Source organism: Alligator mississippiensis, chromosome 16, assembly GCF_030867095.1.
Source record: "Alligator mississippiensis isolate rAllMis1 chromosome 16, rAllMis1, whole genome shotgun sequence".
In the NCBI taxonomy this organism is placed as follows: domain Eukaryota; kingdom Metazoa; phylum Chordata; order Crocodylia; family Alligatoridae; genus Alligator; species Alligator mississippiensis.
The window spans coordinates 3,240,975-3,259,117 of NC_081839.1; the positions used below are offsets into that span (position 1 = coordinate 3,240,975).

The 18,143-nt window shown below is 65.2% G+C and overlaps 2 protein-coding genes across 3 annotated transcripts; one reads left to right on the forward strand and one right to left on the reverse strand.

Annotated features, from left to right (window-relative positions):
- Window positions 1–1,041: 1,041 nt before the first annotated feature.
- Window positions 1,042–3,825, reverse strand: LOC102567707 (complement factor D). Its single transcript, XM_006272513.4, has 5 exons — window positions 3,597–3,825; window positions 2,890–3,049; window positions 2,578–2,722; window positions 2,225–2,482; window positions 1,042–1,374 (listed from the first exon to the last, which is right to left on the reverse strand). Exons 1-5 carry the CDS (start codon window positions 3,652–3,654, stop codon window positions 1,195–1,197), a joined length of 801 nt encoding a protein of 266 aa, XP_006272575.1. The 5' UTR covers window positions 3,655–3,825; the 3' UTR covers window positions 1,042–1,194.
- Window positions 3,826–7,515: 3,690 nt separating this feature from the next.
- On the forward strand, window positions 7,516–14,308 carry PLPPR3 (phospholipid phosphatase related 3). 2 transcript variants are annotated; one of them, XM_059719523.1, is made up of 8 exons: window positions 7,516–7,703; window positions 8,102–8,196; window positions 8,939–9,124; window positions 9,437–9,566; window positions 9,947–10,142; window positions 10,306–10,363; window positions 11,239–11,412; window positions 11,627–14,308. In XM_059719523.1, exons 2-8 carry the CDS (start codon window positions 8,122–8,124, stop codon window positions 12,890–12,892), a joined length of 2,085 nt encoding a protein of 694 aa, XP_059575506.1. In that variant the 5' UTR covers window positions 7,516–7,703; window positions 8,102–8,121; the 3' UTR covers window positions 12,893–14,308. The 2 variants fall into 2 exon arrangements, with proteins under 2 accessions (XP_059575506.1, XP_019339651.1); XM_019484106.2 differs by lacking the exon at window positions 7,516–7,703 and having other exon boundaries at window positions 7,764–8,196.
- Window positions 14,309–18,143: the final 3,835 nt, after the last annotated feature.

The window sequence follows — 18,143 nt, forward strand, 5'->3', positions numbered from 1 at the left end:
GTCCTGGCTAGGACAGGTCCCAGCATCTCCTTCCCTCCCTCCAGTGACGCACGCTCCCTTTCCTGACCCCTCTCCGGTCACGTTGACCCTGGAAGCAGAGGCAGGGTGGATAACAGCTTGTCCTGATCTTTGTATGACCTGGGTTATAGCCTTAATCTACCCCCCTGCCCCAAACAGACTTACCTGCAGGCAGTTGGGAGAGCTGCTCTCTCTGGGGCTGTATTGCCAGTCCCCCTGCGGCCCACTCCCCCAGCCCCTTGAAGGCTGAAACGCTGCCAGCCTGCCAGGGGAAACCCACCCTTTTCTGCGTCTTTCTGCAGCAAAAGGAAAACCCGGATCCCAGCATGTTCCTGGGAATCCGGGGCAAATGCTGTCCCGGAGTCACGCAGCCCGGGACTGGGACTTGGTGTTCCCATTTCGGGACTCTCTCCCCCAATTAGAGATGGGTGGTCACCCTACCCTTTCCCAAGGGGGCCACACATACTTGGTGCTGATGCTTGCCCTGTTTCGAAGGAGGGAGGGCCAGTGGCCCACTCGGGTCTCCCTGCAGAGCCACAACCCGTGCCGTGGGGCAGCACCCACCGGGCTTCTCTGACGCCCCTTCTGTTAGCGTGGGACAGGCAGTGAGTCCCCCCCACTCCATGCAAAGACAGCTTTTAGAGACTCGGTGACATGACTGTGGTCATAAGGTCACCCAGTGGCAGAGCACAGCCACATCCCCAGCCAGCGCCTGCGCTATCAGGGCAGCGAGGGGCCAAGCGCATCCCTAGATGGACCCTGGGGAGTCATTTTCCCCAGTTCCTGGGGTAACCGTGGCCCTGGCAACCGTTTCCTTGGTGCCAGCCCTGAGCAACGGGCACAGAGGTAGCTGGCAGGCGCTGTGCTCCCCTTCCCCAGCGCACACCGTGGTCTGGGGGACCCTGGCACCGTGCATAGACCTGGGGACCGGGGTCCCGTTTCCCTCTGGCAGGGTTTGCGGCTGTGTCCTTGCAGCAGGGCATTGCTCTGCTCTTTGCCAACAGGAGAGACCCGAGCCCTTGGTTTCTGCACGTGGTAGTTTTATTGGTCCGGCTGATTGCAGGCCCCTCTCCCTGTCCGGAGCTGGCGGAAGCAAAGCGGGCACTAGGCAAGCAAAGCTACTGAGGGCAAGCCTGGGGGGGGCTCCATGCACTGAGCCGCCGTGTGCCCCAGGTGCTAGGGGCTTGGCGAGGCTGGTCCCTCCTCTGCTGCAGCCATGACGCCGTCGATCCAGTCGACGTAGGCGGCGATGCGGGTGTAGATGCCGGGCTTCTTGTAGTTCCCGCAGACCCGGGCGCCGGCGGTCACCACCCCCTCGGCCACCCCGTTACAGATGAGCGGTCCGCCAGAGTCCCCCTGTGGAAGCAAGCCAGGCGCGGGGTAGGAGGCTGGAGCGGCCTGCCAGGCAGGGCTGTGGGGGGCAGGCCGCTCAGGACCCAGGGAGGTGGCTGGGGTTGAGTGATTGCAGCTACCCCAGGCTGGGAGGGCTGGGCTCATCACTACCACCGTAATCGGGGCCTGCAGCTTCACTCAGCAAGGGGAAACTGAGGCAGGGGGAGCACAAGCTCCTGCAGAGCCATCGATTCAAAACCTGCAGGTCACGGGGTGCCTGAGCCCGGCCCCGCTAGGATGTGGTGTGTCTGGCCCGTAGTCACGTGGCTCCGTGCACTGGGATGCATTTGGGACAGGGGGAAAAGCCAGTGCAGGGCTAGGGGCAAGACCGGCAGCACCCCAGGGCATGTGGCTGAATGGGGAGCTCAGCAGGAGCGGCGTCACCCCGGGGGGCACTGCCGACACAGCCGGGGCACCAGCCGCTGGCTCGTAGCTGGGGGGACGGTGCAGATTGCAGAGAGGGGGGAGAATTCCTGGCCCTGAGGACAGAGCCTGCTTTGCCTTCTGCTCTCATGTTGCCATTGGGGTCCGTGCCTCAGTTTCCCTATCTAGAAAGCAGGCCTAACAAAGCATCTGAGGATTGCACACGCACTGAATGCCAACCTGCCAGCCACGTATCTCCTCTGTGCACCTGGAAAGAGGCGATGCGCGGGGCCGGGTATGAATCGGCACAGGGCATTAGACCCCCGTGGCAGGAGGACAAGTCTCTCGGGGGGTTGAGTAAGGGGGCCTGTCTCCAGCTGCGGGCTGCACGTGCCCCCTGCAGCAGGACAGGTCGAGGTATCGTCTCCCCGGAGCCCCGGCTCCCCGGTACCTTGCAGGTGTCCTTCTTCCGGGAGTCGGTGCACAGCATCTTGTCCGTGATGGTGTTGTCGTGGTAGGGCCGCCTGTTGCACTCCTCCCGGCTTTTCACCGGCCGCTCCACCTGCTGCAGCTCGTCCGGCTTCCTCCCGCTGTGGCTCGTGAAGCCCCAGCCGGCCGCCTCGCACATGGTCCCGGGCGGGACGTCCACGTCCTGCCGCTGGAAGGGCAGGATCTTCACGTGCTCACTGAGGGTTGCCTTCTCCTCCAGCTGTTTTGGGAGGCAAAGGGGCAGGGCTGGCAGAGCCTGGGACCCGCTGGGGTCACCGGTCCGGCGTGGGCAGAGGGCAGCGGGGCGGCGCTCACCTGGAGGAGCAGGAGGTCGTCATCATTGGTCTCGATGTTGCTGCCGGGGTGGCGCACTGCGGCGCGCACCGCGTACAAGCGCTTGTGCGGCTCCGGCTGCGAGAGCGAGTGGGCTCCCAGGAGCACCTGGAAGGTCTTGCCCTTCCTGCCGGAGACAGAGAGAGGGAGGCTGCAGTGCACGGGGCTGGGAGGAGGGTGCCCTCATACCCCCCCATGGGTGCAGCCCGGAGACCCTCCCCCCTGGACCCTGTGGGTCACCCCTGAGGCCTGATGGGTCTTTGGCGGGACTGAAGGGGCCACCCCGGCACTCACATGTCCTCCATGCAGTGCGCGGCGCTCAGCACCCACTGCTCGGCGATGAGGAGCCCGCCGCACACGTGGTGCCCGTCCACCTGCAGCGAGGCCATGTAGGGCCTCTGGTGGGCCCCGGCGGTGGAGCCCCCCAGGATGCGGCCCCGGGGCCTGGACGCAACTGGGAGGAGAACAGGGGTTAGTGAGATGCACCCAGGGCCTGGCTTTCTGGGGGTGGCGGTCAGTGCTCGGGGTGGGGGCACAGCCGGGCAGACGGGCTTGGCACTTCAGTTCAACCCCTCTCCTGGCTGCCGTCCTGTCCTGCCACCCAGTTTCCAGCGTGGGCAGGGAGGAACCGGCCTGATTGCCTCTGTCACTGGGAGCCACAGCCGGGAGCTGGGCTGGCCGGGGAGGGGGTTAGGCACCCATTTGCTGCCGCAGCACTCCTTGCCTCAGTTTCCCTGTCTGTGAAATGGGCCGGTAGGCTTTCACTGCAGGGAGGGAAGGGCTGAATTGTGCAAATGGAGAAGCAGCGATTCTTGGAAAAGTGCCTGGGGGAGGTAGAAAGAGGGGGAATGTGTCTAGTTTCCCCATCCCGTCACAGCCCCAGCCCAGTTCCCCATTGGTTTCAGCTCCGAGCCGGTATCAGGGGCTCGTCCCCAAAGCAGCCCCTGCCTGGGGCAGTCTGAGATGGATGTAGGGGAAGCAGGGAGGTGCCCGGGACTCACCGCACAGCAAGGTGCCCAGCAGCGCAGCCAGTGCCAGGAGGGGAGCGGGGCGCGCCATGCTGACCGCAAGGCCTCGGTGTCCGGGCTGGAGATGGCTCTGGTGGGAGCGGAGGCAGAGCCCTCCCTTTTATCCACGCGCCGGGGTCGGGCGAATGGGGGGGACTTCCAGGAGAGCTGAGGGGGGCAGGAAGCTGTCGCCAGCTGCTGGCTGCCCCGATCAGGTCAGGTCAGGCGTGCTGGCTGCCAGCGCCGGGGGGAGGAGGATACGGCCTCTCCCACCACCTGGACGGGGGATCTTGGACTCGGTTTCTCTCCAAACAACACTGCACAATGAGGCTGTTTGTGCACGACCTCTGCCCGCCCTCCCTTATCGCACCTCCTGCCTGGGCTCTGGGTAAACAGCAGAGCTGTGGGGCTCTTTCGCAAGCTGCCCACCTGTGAGGGCAAAGACCCGTCCCTGGGTTCGCCTGCCCCTGCGAGCTTCGAGCTGGGCTGTGCAAGCTAGCCCGAAGTCCCTGCTCCGGGCACCCCCCGCCAGCTCCGTCTGCAGCCCCAGCATGTCCCTCTGTGCCCGTGGCAGGGCTCCTGCTCCCCCCTGCAAAGTCTTCAGGGCTGGGTGGCACCTTAGACTAATCTGTAGGCCAAGGGGTTGCCAGGGCCCTGCCAGGCAGCGCTGCACAAGAAGCAGGGAGGGAGATGCAGCGCCTGCAGCTTGTGATGTTCGTTGAGGGCAGGGGTGACGGCTCATCGGGACCCCGCCAGAAGCAGGGGCCTGGGTGAAGCCCACGACTCCAAGAGATGAACTCGTCTGTCTGCACCGCTGTTCTGACATCCGCCGCTAGAAGGAGCCAAGAGCCCAGGTTCAAGGTCGGCTTCCAGCCATGGAAGCAGGAGAGATGCTCTGCCCCCTTCCTCCCAGGGATGGGGAAGAGAGCCGGTGGCTTGGCTGCCGAGATGTTTCTCCAGCTCACAGCTGGGTCCTGAAGTGCGGGGTAAGACCTGGCCTCTGAGGCCTGGTCCTGGGTACCGCTGCCCCAGGTACCGGCCCTCTCCACCTCTGCGGTCTGGCTTTGCTTGGCCCCTGCCACTGGCTGCATGTCCCTCCCGGCCTGGAATCAGGTTCAGGACCGTCCGGACAGCCTGGGAGGCCCCAGACCCTTCTCTTGCGGTGCCGGGATGGCTTTGTGTGGTCATCCTGCTGCTCACGAATGCTCTCAGCTAAGCAAAGCTGGGAGGATCCTGCTTGCTTCCAGCCTGGGCGTGCCCCCCCGCCGGCTCCTTTTTCACACCCCTGTGGCATTTAGTCCAGTTGCTGCAATGGCACCTACTGTCTTCAAGTGCACACTCTTCTCCTCCGTGTCTGTTTTGCCCTGTGCGTGGCTCACACGCTCCAGAGGCTGAGGGGACACAAGGGAACAGGGGTGTGTGTGCAAGTGAGAGAAGGACAGAGATCACTGGCACATGGGAGTAACCCAGGCGGTGTCCAGGATCACTTTGGCCCATGTGCATGCATGTGTCTGCATGTGTGCAAGTGCCCTGCCTTGCAGGTGCCCATTGCATGGGCAGGGTGAGGACACAAGCACCAGGAGTTTCCTCTCCTCTTCTGACCCGCTGCCCTGCTCCTCCCAGCAGGCAAGAGGGCTCCAGATTGTCCCACCCGTGCTGGGGACAGGCCAGACTCGGGAAATCCCCTCTGGGAGAGCCAGGGCAAAAGCTGAAGGCACCGTGGGGCAGGCGGGGGAGGCTTCCCATGGACAGATAATTCCTGGTCTGTGCCTTTTCCCACCCTGAGCTGCAAGAAAATGCTGAGACGCGTCCAATTCCACCGTCATTTTCCCTCCGGAGAGGCCGAGCTCGTTCCACCCGGTGAATCGTTTGCCATCGCTCATCCCGGCTCCCAGGTTAGATTAATCACAGGGTTGCGGGGAGAGGGGAGGGAGGAAGGATTCGCTCCGTCCCCAAGACAATAATGAGGCCAGGTATTATGGAGCCCAGCGGGGAGCGATGCGCGTCGCCGTTCTCCGCAGAGCAGCGCCCTGCGCCGTGGAGCGCGAGGCTTGACAGGAGGGGAAATGGTGTCGCCGGTCGCGTTGCCTGCACCCACGGGGCCTTTGCGCTCGCCGAGAGCTTCCAACGGGCAGCGGTGTCTCCGAATGGAGCTGTTGGATTTCTTTTTCTGGATGAAAAAACAAGCGGGGAAAAGAGGTGCTTTACCCTGACCCCCAAAAAGTTGATTAGAAACCTTCATTTTTTTCCTCCCCAAAAGAGTTTGGGTGGAAAACTGTCTTCTCCCCCCACCCCCAGCAGCAGAGCAGCTGGCAAAGAGGCACCAGGGGAGGAAGAATAAGGATCTTTCATCCTTAATACAGGACTCGGAGGCAGTGGGCTGCTCCCCTGCCACTTCCAAATGCAACAGCGATGACAGGCTGGCATTAACCGCCACCTCTGCCAGCATCTGTGCCAAGAGGCACGGGCAAGGGGGTTGAACGGGAGGCCGACCTCCAAGCCCGGGTTTAGGAGCGGCATCGAAACCCAGAAGCCATGTGTGCGCGGTGGGGGGGGGTCATGCAGTGGCTAGAGTTGGGGAGACCTGGGATGGAGGATGCCCCGGCTTCGTTCCTAGCCGCAGGAGGGCATTCAGGGCTAGGGGCTGCGCCAGGGCCTGGGGTTGCAGGCGAGGGGCCCCGAGAGATGTGCCCCCGGGAGGCTGCAGGGTGGCGCTACCCGATGCCAGGAGCCCCAGATGCAGGCGCAGGCAGCCTCCGTGTTGCTAGGTTACCGGCCGAGGATTTTGCGATGCGAGTCACATTTGCACACCTCCTGCCCCTCCCTCGGGGATGCTCCCTTTCCCGTAAGGCGGCTTCTCCTCCCCTCCTCCTGCCATCTTCCAGGCATGTCCTGGCCCCGGGCACCAGGAGGGGCTCAGCCCCAGGTCCCTGGGGCAGCTGGGGCGGGCATTGAGGGCCTGGCTGCAGGCCTTCCTCCTGCCCAGCTGGGAGAGCCCTGCCTGCACCCCTGCTACCTCCCGTTGAGAGCCCCTGGGCATCCCTTGCACCAGGCAGGGCAGGGGCACCCCTTGCAAAGGACTCTGGCATAGCCCGGTGGTGGGGCTGGGAGGAGGGAGCACCCGGTCTGCAGAGGATGTGCAAGCTTGCTGCAGTGGGGGGATCCTGGGTGGTGGGGAGGGGGTCCGCGAGCAATAGACCCTGTTGCTACCCACAGCCCTGGCACCCAGCCACAGCCCCCGCAGGCGCCCGGCTTCAGCTCCTGGGGACTCAGCAGCCCCGGTGGAAGGCCATGCTTCCCTTTTAAGTGGGCTGCAAACCTTTTGGGGGTGCTCGCCGTGTGCGCCAGGGCACCCTGTCGCTACCTGCAGCCCCCCTGGGTACGGGGGAAGCAAGCGAGCATCCTGGGCACCCCAGTGCCCGGCTTCAGCCAACCTGGGGGACTCAGTAGCCCCAGCAGTTCCCCTTTAAACGGGGTGTGGCGCTTCCGGGGGTGCTCCCCGTGTGCTCCAGGGGCCCCTGTGGCTGCCTGCAGCCCCCTTGGTTATGGGGAGGGGAGCAATGCCAACCCGGGGGGTCTTGGCAGCCCCGCGCTTCCTTTTAAATGGGCTGCAAAGCTTTTGGGGTGCTCCAGGGCACGCAACTTACAGGGAGGGCAGCGATGCCCACCCAGGGTGCTGGGTGGGAGGCTGCTGCCAGGCTCCCGGGGGTGCCCCCCTGTTGGGTTGGGCATGGGGGGGCACCCAGGAGCCCAGCGGGGGTGTGGGGCATGCAAGGAGTGCGCCTGGCCTCAGCTGGGCAGGGGGAGGGGGCGTCGCGGTCCCACCCCCCAGCCCGGCGCAGCCCAGCCCAGCCCAGCCCGGCGCAGCGCAGCGCAGCGCAGCCCGGCGGCGGCTGCTGCAGCAGGCGCGGTGCGGGGCGGTGCGGGGCGGCGCGTGCCCGGGGGTCCCCGGCCGCATCCCCGGGGGGGTCCCTTTGTCTCGGCTCCGCAGAGCGCCGGACCCCCGCCCCGCCCCGCCCCGCCCTCCCTGCCTCCCCGCGGCCGGGGGCGGAGGCGGAGGCAGAGGCAGTGCCGCGCTGCTCGGCGCCCGCAGCCGCAGAGGTGAGTGGGGGGCGCGTGGGGCGATCCCGGCTGGGGCGGGGGGGGCAGGATCGGCCCCTTCGCCTCCTGGGGGGGTCGGGGGGGGGGAGGGGACTCAGCCCCCACTTGTTAGACCGCACGGGTGGGGCGTGGGGGGCCGGTCCCTGCCCCTCGCTCTCCCGCCCTGCCTTTGTCCTGGGGGCTGGGTCCCCCCCCACCCCATGCCAGTCCGAGCCCCCCATGGTGCTTCCCCGTCTCCTTGCCCCCAGCCTGCCACCGAGTGTGGAGCTGGTGGGGTGGGAGTGCGGTGCGGGGATGCACGCCCACCCCGCCAGCCCCAGGACCCCCCCGCCCCGCTCTGCCCTCTTCGCGGCCCGATGCCCACTGACCCGTCCCGTTGCCGTGTGCCCGCTCTGCAGGCAGCCCCTGAGCTGACACCATGATCTCCCCGAAGGAGAAGTCCAAGGCTCCCAAGGACAGCATGACCCTCCTGCCCTGCTTCTACTTTGTGGAGGTGAGCGAGGGTCCCCCCTCCGGCCCCCGAGGCAGCGTTGGGGGAGTCTACCGGGGGTGGTCCGGGCAAGGGGGTGTTTCCTGGGGCTGCGCCCGGGTGGCTTGAAGATGGCGGGGGCTGCAGCTCTCAGCTCCCTTCCTGCCCCTCCGGTCTGCGGGCGCGGGGCAGTCAGTGCAGAGCCGCCCCAGGGCTGCTCTATCTGCCCTCCGTTCCCCACGGCTCCCGTGCAGATGAGGATCCCCGTGGTACGGTGCCTGGGGCTGTACAAGCCCGTCGGGGACGTCCTGGAGGGCCATGGCGCAGGGCCGGGTGTCGGGACTCCTGGGTTCTTTCCCCGGGGGAGCGTTGTCTAGTGGTTAGAGCAAAAGGGACTGGGAAGCAGCTTTGGCTCCGTTCCCCAGGCAGCCCCGGGGTGGGCGGCTGACTTGGAGTCGGGGATCGGAGCCCCGTCCCGGGTCCGGGCAGGACGTGGCCAGCCAGGGCGGGACATGAGAGCTCCTGGGTGCCCGGCCAAGGCTTGGGGAGGGCAGTGTGGTCAAGTGGGAAGAGCAGGGGCGAGTTGGTGTGCACATCCGGGGCTCTGATGTGGGCGCTGGGGGCTCCCTGTCCAACTTCTTCATGGGGAAGGGGGCTGGGACTTCCCTAGTCCCAGAGCGGGGCTCCGGGGAGCCGGTGTCTCACAGGACGGGGGAGCGATGGCTGGCCCCGGCTCCTGACCGGCTGCCACGTCCCCCGGCCTCAGCTCCCCATCGTGGCCTCCTCCATCGTGACCCTGTACTTCCTGGAGCTGACGGACCTCTTCAAGCCGGCCAAGGTGGGCTTCCAGTGCTACGACCGGGCCCTCTCCATGCCCTACGTGGAGACCAATGAGGAGATGATCCCTCTGCTCATGCTGCTCAGCTTGGCGTTCGCGGCGCCGGCCGCCTCGGTGAGTGCTGGGACCCGGATTGGCAGCTGCCTCCACGGGGTGGGCAGTGGTGGCCATAGAAGCAGAGTCCAGCACCTCTATGCAGAGGCCGGTCCGGCCCCTGCCGCGCTGTGCGCCTGTCCGGGCAGTGCCAGGCTGCAAGGGCTCGGAGTCCGGCTGGGCGGTGCCAGGGGCAGGAGGGTGGCGAGAGCAACCACCCATGCAAATGGTGCCCAGACCCTGCTCCTTGCTGGGAGAAGGTAGAAACAGCCTCTGCGTCGGCTGGGGGGATGCCCACGCTGAGGTCTGCCCCCTCCTGCTCCCTGCCCCCAGATCATGGTCGGCGAGGGCATCGTGTACTGCCTGCAGTCCAAGCTGAAGGGGCGCGGCGGGGCCGAGGGCAGCATCAACGCTGGCGGCTGCAACTTCAACTCCTTCCTGCGCAGGACGGTCAGGTTTGTGGGTAGGTTTGGCTGCGGCACCTTTGTCCTTTTTGGGGGGCTGAGGGGGGAGCCAGGAGGAGCACGGGCACCTCTAAGGCCTCAGCTCATGACCCCTGGCAGGGCAGAGACCATCCTATACCCTCTGCGCTTCTGCAAAGCTCCCTGCTTTACGCCTGCCTGAGGACACCTAGGCTTTTCTTCCCTTCTGGGGAAGGAGTCCTCAGCCTTCTCTGTTGCTGTGGGCTCTGCCTGACCCCCCAGAAGCGGCTGCATTTCACCAGGGAAGGAAGGGGTGGATCTGGAGCATGCCATTGCCCTTTGCCCCCCAAAAAGTCCCAGTGAGGCAGGAAGGGGGCAGGGTGCGGGGGAGGCGCCTGCAACCCCCTCCTGGCTTCCCCAGGCGTGCACGTGTTTGGCCTCTGCGCCACAGCCCTGGTGACCGACGTGATCCAGCTGGCCACGGGCTACCACGCTCCCTTCTTCCTCACCGTCTGCAAGCCCAACTACACGCTGCTGGGCATCTCCTGCGACTCCAACCCCTACATCACCCAGGACATCTGCTCGGGCCCCGACCAGCATGCCATCCTCTCTGCCAGGTAACGACTGAGGCAAGCAGGGCTGGGCGGTTCCCTTGCAGGGTGGTGGGGTACAGGGGCCTTCCTCATGCCCTGGCACCCCCAGTGCTGGAGGCATGCACCCCTGGGCAGGGCCAGGGGCTGAAGTGGGCTCCTGTAGCTCAGCTCTGTTGTGTCCTTGCAGGAAGACTTTCCCGTCTCAGCATGCAACGCTCTCGGCCTTCGCCGCCGTCTACGTGTCGGTGAGTTTGCTTCGTCTCCTGTGGATTTGCCCTGTGCTCATCTAGGGTGTCCATGTACACACGTCCATGCAGACATGCTGTGTGTACCGGTACCTGAGCCTGGGCCGAAATTTCACCAAGGCCGAGCAAGCACAGCCGGCGCCCTCGGAAATCTCGTGTCCCCCGCACGCCTGCCGAGGTGCACGGAAACAAGACGGATGGGGAGTGCGTGATCCTGCCCGTGAGACCCTCCTGTGCACGTGGACACGTGTGTGTCTTCTTTCTAGGCTGGCCTGCAAGGTTCCCCCCCACTGCCCTCCAACACACACACACACACACACAAAGGCAAACTTGCGTGTGATGCTCTCTCACGTGCACAGGTAAGCACGTGATGCTCTCACACACGTGGGTAAACTTGCATGTGATGCTCTCACGTGCATGCACACAAACAGGTAAGCACTTTGTGCTCTTACACATGGATAAAATGCATGTGATGCTCTCATGCATGCATGCGTGCGCGCGCGCGCACACACACACACACACGCATGCACTGCCCCACCAGGCAAATACAAATGCCCCTCTGACACATTCGTGAAGTGAAAGCATACGGAGTGCTTTGCCCGTGCAGGTACCCGGGGTTTTCCTTTCACGTATGCACACACAAGTGCCCACACTTGCACAGTTTTCGCTTCGTGTGTGTGCAAAACCCCCTAAAGCACAGATGTGCCTCAAACCCTGGGGACAGAGAAGGTGTTCCTGGGAGTGGAAGGGGCTGGCTTGCCTGGACACGGAGGCTGCCTGCCCTGCACCCCCTTGGCTTCCAGGCAGTCGCTGCACCAGTACCCCAGGCCCCCGGCTCTGACTGGTGGCTCCCGCCTTGCTCTGCCCTCTTCCAGATGTACTTCAACTCCATCATCTCGGACAGCACCAAGCTCCTGAAGCCCATCCTGGTCTTTGCCTTCGCCATTGCTGCTGGCGTCTGCGGCCTCACCCAGATCACCCAGTACCGCAGCCACCCCATCGACGTCTACGTGGGCTTCCTCATCGGCTCTGGCATTGCTGCCTACCTGGTGAGTGCCCCTGCCTGGGCTGGGAGCCCGATGCTGGGGGCAGAGCCCCTTTGGCAGCTGCCCCAGGCCTGGCATGAAGGGCTGGGGCAGGGAGTGTCCTCAGCCTCCCCCTCCAGGAGCATCTCAATGCCTTCTGCAGCATGGCAGGAGAGATGCTCGCTCCCAGCCCCTTGTTAGCTGGGAGGCCAATGCCCCTTGCCCCCTGTCCTTCCAGGCCTATCACGCTGTGGGCAACTTCCGCGCGCCCACGGAGAAGGCCCCGGCTCAGGTGCCGGCCAAGGACGCGCTACGGGCGCTGACGCAGCGGGGCCACGACTCGGTGTACCACCAGAACAAGTCGGTGAGCACGGACGAGCTCAACCCCCAGACCCGGCTGGACGAGGTGAACCGCCAGGTCCAGCGGGAGAAGAACTCCCTGGGCAGCCTGAAGCGGGCCAGCGTGGACGTGGACCTGCTGGCCCCCCGCAGCCCCATGGGCAAGGAGAACATGGTGACGTTCAGCAACACGCTGCCCCGCGTCAACACGCCCTCGCTGGACGACCCGGCGCGGCGCCACATGACCATCCACGTCCCCGTGGACGCCTCCCGCTCCAAGCAGCTCATCACCGAGTGGAAGCAGAAGTCGCTGGAGGGCCGCAGCATGACGCTGGCGGAGGAGGCCGGGAGGGCGGCCGCCGAGGCCACGGGCGGGGAGGACGACGACCACATCCCGCCCTCGCTCTACCCCACGGTGCAGGCGCGCACGGCTGAGCGGGCCGCGATGGGGCCGCGGGTCCTCATCCAGCCCCGGCCGGGCGCCTCGCAGCTGGTGCACATCCCCGAGGAGAGCCAGGGCAACGTCAACCTGTCGCCCAACAGCAGCTCGGCCGTGAGGGCCAAGTGGATGATGATGGCGGAGAAGGGGGCGTCCCAGCGTGTGGCCAACCCGCCCCGCCTCATGCAGGTCATCGCCATGTCCAAGCAGCAGGGCCTGGTGACGGTGACGCCCAAGCACTCGGAGACGTCCTCGTCTTCCACCAGCTCCGACTCCTCCCAGTACCGCTCCCCGTCGGAGCGGGACAGCTCCAGCATCGTCACCATCGACGCCCACGCCCCGCATCACCCCGTCGTCCACCTCTCCTCCGGCAACGGGCCCTGGGAGTGGAAGGCGGCTTCCAAAGGAGCGGACGGGCCGGACGCCTACGAGCTGAACGAGATGGGCAAGGATTACCGCGGCTTCCGGCCCACCAAGAGCGCCGGCGTGTCCCCGGGCTCCTCCGTCAGCGACATCGAGCAGGACGAGCCGCGCTACGGCAGCGTGGCCACCATCAACGTGGCGGTGGGCGGCGGCGAGGAGAGCCTGCTGGGCACGGCCAGCCGGGAGTCCACGTTGCGGAGGAAGCCGGCCAGCCTGGCGGGCGGAGAGAAGGACGGGCAGGCGGACAGCGAGACGGACAACTACTACAAGAAGATCCAAGCCAACCGGAGGTTTAAGGAGTAACCCTCCGTCCCGGCCCCCAGCCTCCCCTCCCGCCTGCCCCAGCCGCAGAGAGCGGGGAGCTTTGTAAATACCTGCTTCCTTGGGGGTCTCGTCATCACGCGGCCCGAGATGCCCGTGGAGGGGCGTGGAGCAGCATTGCGGGGCTGGGAGAGAACTGCACATTGGTGGGAGAACGGCTCGGGGGACGGGGCTGCCCCAGGGACCCTGCCCCAAACAGCGTCCCCCTTGGGGGCTCAACTCCCCAGGGACGAGGTTAATTTATCCTGACTTGGCGACTGTGCCTGCGTGCGGAGAAGGGCAACGGCGATGCCCGGAGGGCGTGCCCCCAGCCTTGCCTTGCCGCTGTTAGGCACTGGACGGAGGTGCAGCTGGGGGACCCCGGCTCTGCGATGCCATGCGGATGGAGAGCATCCGTCCGGTGGCTGAACTCTGGACCCTGTAAATATGGCATTGGTTGGAGATGGGGGTGAAGGGGGGCACCATGGAGACCCCTGCCACACCTCTCCGAGGGGCTGGCTTGCTGCAGCAGGGGGTCCAAGGCTGGCTGTGGCCCACAGCGGCACCCCGCAGTTGCTTGCTGGCCGGGGGAGCGTGGGGGGCTGTGGCCTCAGTAACCCCCGCTGAAGGAGGCAGGATGCAGCCAGTCGGGGTCATTGGAAGAGGGGTTTGGGGTGGGTACCAGAGCTGTCCTGCTGGCACCATCGAGGGGCTCGGGATCCTAGCCCAGGACAGGGAGCAAGTGTGCAGGACAGTCCCACCCTCTGCCACGGGTGCGGCCGTGATCTGGGCTTGGGCTTTGGGGGTCTCCCGGCTAGGCAGGGCCGGAGACAGCGGTGGGCGAATATGAGCATGCATGTGGGAGCGGGGGGGCTGTATTGCGGGAGAAATACCCCCTCCAGGACAGGGTGGGAGCCCGGAGGGAGGGCTCTCGATTGGTGCTGGGGGAAGGAGGGCATGGGAGGTTGTAACACTGGGGACCGGGAGATGGGGAGTCTGTGCCGGATGATCAGGGCTGAGTTTTCTTACATTTCACCCAGACCAGGTGCTATAACTCGGCCTCCGGCGGTCGGCTACAGGCTCTGGGGCAACAGGGGAGGGGTGATTAGGGGGTGCTGCTCTGATCCTCCTTCCCAGCCATTGCTGGGAGGCTTTGGGGGACAGGCAGGAGGTTGGGCTGTACCCCGATCAGGTGGTCGCACCCTAAGGCCCTTGGTGCCATGCTGGGGTGGGAGGGAGGGGGGTTTCCGCGGTCAGAAATGCCGCGCTCTTGGCAGGGCGGGCGCCCTGCCGCCAGGAGCCCTGGGGCTCCCGGGGGATCCAGGCAGGGCTGGGGGCTCGCCCCCCGCTTTGTAAAGGCATCCATCAGGCACCGCCTGAACCTGCTGGGATTTTAAAGAAATAAAGACCTGAAACTTTGCTGCCTGCTGTGTTGGGAAGCGGGGAGCAGCCGGGGGCTGGGCTGGAGACCCCCATTCAAGCCCCGTTTCCTATCCTCCCCCACCCTGCGCAGAGGCCAAGGGGTGCATGCACCCATTCCCCAGGCTCTCGCGGGGCCTTGCCCCTGGCCTGCCCACGTCGGAGCTGAGCCCCCTGCGTCTATCCAGCATGGCAGGGGAAAGGGAAGGGAAGGGAAGGGGCTGCTGCTCACAGCTCTCTAGGTGGGCGTATCATCCCCTGCTTGCTAGCTGCTTTCCCTCCATTTGCTCCATCTGCCGCACTGTTTATTTTTAACCCGGCTCTCTCAGCCCCGGCCCTGACACGTGGAGACGGGCACGCTGCTCTCACAGCCCCAGCATCATCCCACTGACCCCCCAAGGCCTCGGGCAGTGACCCCCAGGGCCTTAGAGCCGCAGGGCCGCTCCAGCCCCTCTGGCTCAGTGCAAGAACCACCCAGGGTCAGGGCCTCTGGTTTATGGGTGGGGAAACTGAGGCACGTGGGAGTCTGGCTGCCCTCTCCTTCCCTACCTGGGGCGGCTCATCTCCCCTCCCACAGGTGCAGCGTGGCACACTGGATGCACGAGGCTGGACACGACTGATGAAAAGCAACAGGAGGCTGGAGCATCCACAGGACCGTGACAGCTGGAGAGCCCCCGGCTGCTACCGGACTGGGAAGGGGCCCCGTGGCCCATCTCGTGAGCCCAGCAGGGCTCCAGGGCTGGGATGCCCACCGCTGCCGGAGGGCACGGGAAGGCCGGCAGATGCCAGCGCTGGCACGCTCAGCGCAGAGGATGACAGGCACCAAGGAGGAGCCGTGTAATCTGCTCATAGTGTGAGCTCTCCCACCCTGCCTGGTGCTTTGGGCCAGGTGTCAGACCTGGGTGCACACTCGGAGGTGGATGGATGGACGGATACACACGCGCGCGCAGGGGATCCAGCGAGGAGGCTAATGGGGCACTCGTGCAAAGGCACCACCTCCCTCCCACTGGGTGCAGACACCTCCATTCCCGCGGTGCCAATGCCTCTGACTGCTGGGGGTGCTGGGCCAACCAGACCTCCCCAGAGGACCCTCGCCTCACCCTGGCATGTGCCATGTGGGCTTGGGCTCCCCGTGGCCCTGGCCAGCGCGTGGGAGAAGCCCACCCTGGCACCAGCAGGAAAGTGCCGACCCCGGCAGGTTTTTGCTGTGTTGCCATAACAACGGCGAGGAGCCGTGAGCTGGAGCCCAGCTCCGGGAATACATGCAAGGCGGGGGCGAGGCGCAGCGCCCGCTGTCAGGACATGGATCGCCAGGGCTGCGGGGTGTTTCTGCTGCGCTCAGCAAAGCTCCCCGCCTGCCTGCCCGCCCGCCCATCCGCACCCTGGCAGGGAGCGGCTGCCCAGAGCCCCCGTGGGACAGCCACGAGAGCCAACCCCCCCTGCGCGCCCGGCAGGTGATGCCCCTCATCCCTCCGATCCATCTCCAACTCCCCTTCTCCCCACAATTGCTTTCAAGTGCTCAGAGGATGCAGATCCTCCGCTCCGACCTGGGGCCCGCCGTCCGGAGCGGATGCAGCTGGGGCACATCAGGCCGGTGACCTTAGAGCTGGCTGGGAAGCCCCTGATGGAGCCCACCTGGAGCAAAGTGCTCCAGGCAGCAGGGGTTTGCTTTGCCCTTGGACACTGTCCTGATCCCCTGATCCTGGGGCTGCCTTGCAACTGGGGTCCTTGGCACGAGCCCTCAGGTCTCCACCCAGGCAGTGTAACGTCACACCCGCGATGTCCCCATTAACAGCATCCCCATCTCTGCCACGAGCCCCCTGCCCCTCTCCTTAGGCACCGGCTCTGCCATTCCCGTCAGCTCCCCGGTAGCTGGGCCCAGTGGAGGAATGTGCCGGGGCTGGTTGGATTCCTGCTGCTCTCCTTCCCCGCTCCCCATCTCCAGACAAGCGAGACCCCAGCCCCAGTGCAGCGAAGCATCTGCTGTCATTTGTCACGGCTTGTAAATCAGGCTGGAGGGAACAGGCGGGCAGGCTCCGTATCCAATGGGCCCCGAGGGGCCTCAACAGCACGCAGGGGGAGCGAGAAGCCGGAGGAGCTGGGGTGGGGTTTGCTCCGGGTGCAAATTCGTGTCGGATCAGATCGCAAGGGCAGGGGCCAAGCGGGGGTCTTGCAAAGCAGCCCCGTGCTTAAAAATAGCAGGGGTGGGAGTGACGTGCGAGAGAGAGATGGCAAAGAACGTGCCTGCCGAGCTCGGCTAACCCGGGTTAAAGCCACACCAAAGACCAGCAGATCCAGGCCTGGATGTTAGGTCCAGCCCCAGACTTCCCCTTCTGGTTTCCGCTGATGCTGCCAACTTGAATTTAAAACCCCCTGTTGCCTCGTCTCCACCCCAGTCGTTGCCTCTGGTGAGCTGGCCTGAGCCGCATCTCACTTAAAAACCACACCTGCGGGTCCCCAGCACCAGCCGCTCACAGCCCAGTCACTGCCCTGGACTTGGTGGCAGCAGCCTGCTCCTCTTCGTCCAGCCCAGTCTCGCTGGGAGGAGATCCCTGCCCAGCTAGGACCAGCGCCTGATCTGTGCCTTATGTGGGATAAGCCCAGGAGCAAACTGCTTGCCCAGTCTCACCCCTGCACTCAGCACATACCCAGCCCTGCAGCGTGATGCTGGAGCCAAGGCACCTTTGTGCTGCGGCGGGTGCATGCAGGGATGCAGAAATGTGACCCCTGGGACATCCAGGAGAGGAGCGGGGGAGAGATCAGCAGTCTGTACAGAGTGCCTTGCACTGTGGCTGGTCCTATTTTTTGCAGAGCGTAAGTTGGAGCAGCCTCGTGGCTGCTCCGGATGACACCAGAGATGCAGCAGATTCCTAGACGCCGCAGCAGAGTGCAGGGAGGGAGAAGGCGATTTCCAGGTAGCAGTAAATCAAAGCCACGATTCCCACAGGCCATGCATCGAGACAGACAGCATCCCACTGTCCCCACACCTGGGCCGGGCCCACAGCCCGCTAGGGACCCACCAAAGATCGTGCTAAACTGCTCTCGCCAATTGAATTAGCAGCAACTCTCCAAAAGCCTGGGGCTTGCAAACATATGGATTATCCCGGCCCTTTGCAATGGAAAAGCCATCTGGTGATTAGGGCCAGGATTGAGTACAGCCGCTGGCGATGGGTGTGGGGGGGCTGTGACCAAGTCCGGCAGGGAGGTGTTGATCTTTTCTTGCTTGGTGGGCAGCATTTGTGGCCTGGGGGTCATGGCAGGTGGGTGCTCACCGGTTGGATGGCTGCGCTCTGGGCCCAAGGGCCTGAGATGCAACTGCAATAAAGCGTAGTTAGCTGGGGGGCTAGACGAGCAACCCACGTGGGAAGCATCGCCTTGAGCTACAGCAACCCACACCCCACTGGGCCTGGAAGGAGGCACAAACCCGAGCTTCTGGATCCCTAGCAAGGCACCTTATCCCTCTGCTCCCCCCCAGCATCTCCTTTTGCCTCCTGCTGTCCAGCCCATGGGGCCAGGACCCGGGCACTGCCCACGTGCAACTGTCTGGAGGAGCAGAGCGATGCTCTCGGAGGCTCTCCACCCTGCTTGGCAGCTGGAAATTGCTTTACAGCCGCGCCACCAGGGTCCAGGAGTGGAACAAAGGGAGGCCAGGACCGGGGCGGCTCCGGGCTGAGCGCTCCCGGGGCCACAGGTTGGTGATGGAGGAAGATGCAATATCCACCCCCTGCCCTTCTGCATGGGGGCGGCGGGGGAGTGACAGGGGGGCAATTGGGTTGTAAGAGGCGCTGGTGTCCTGGGTGCTGGGGGGAGGGGAAGCTGCCTGCCTTCCCGCCCC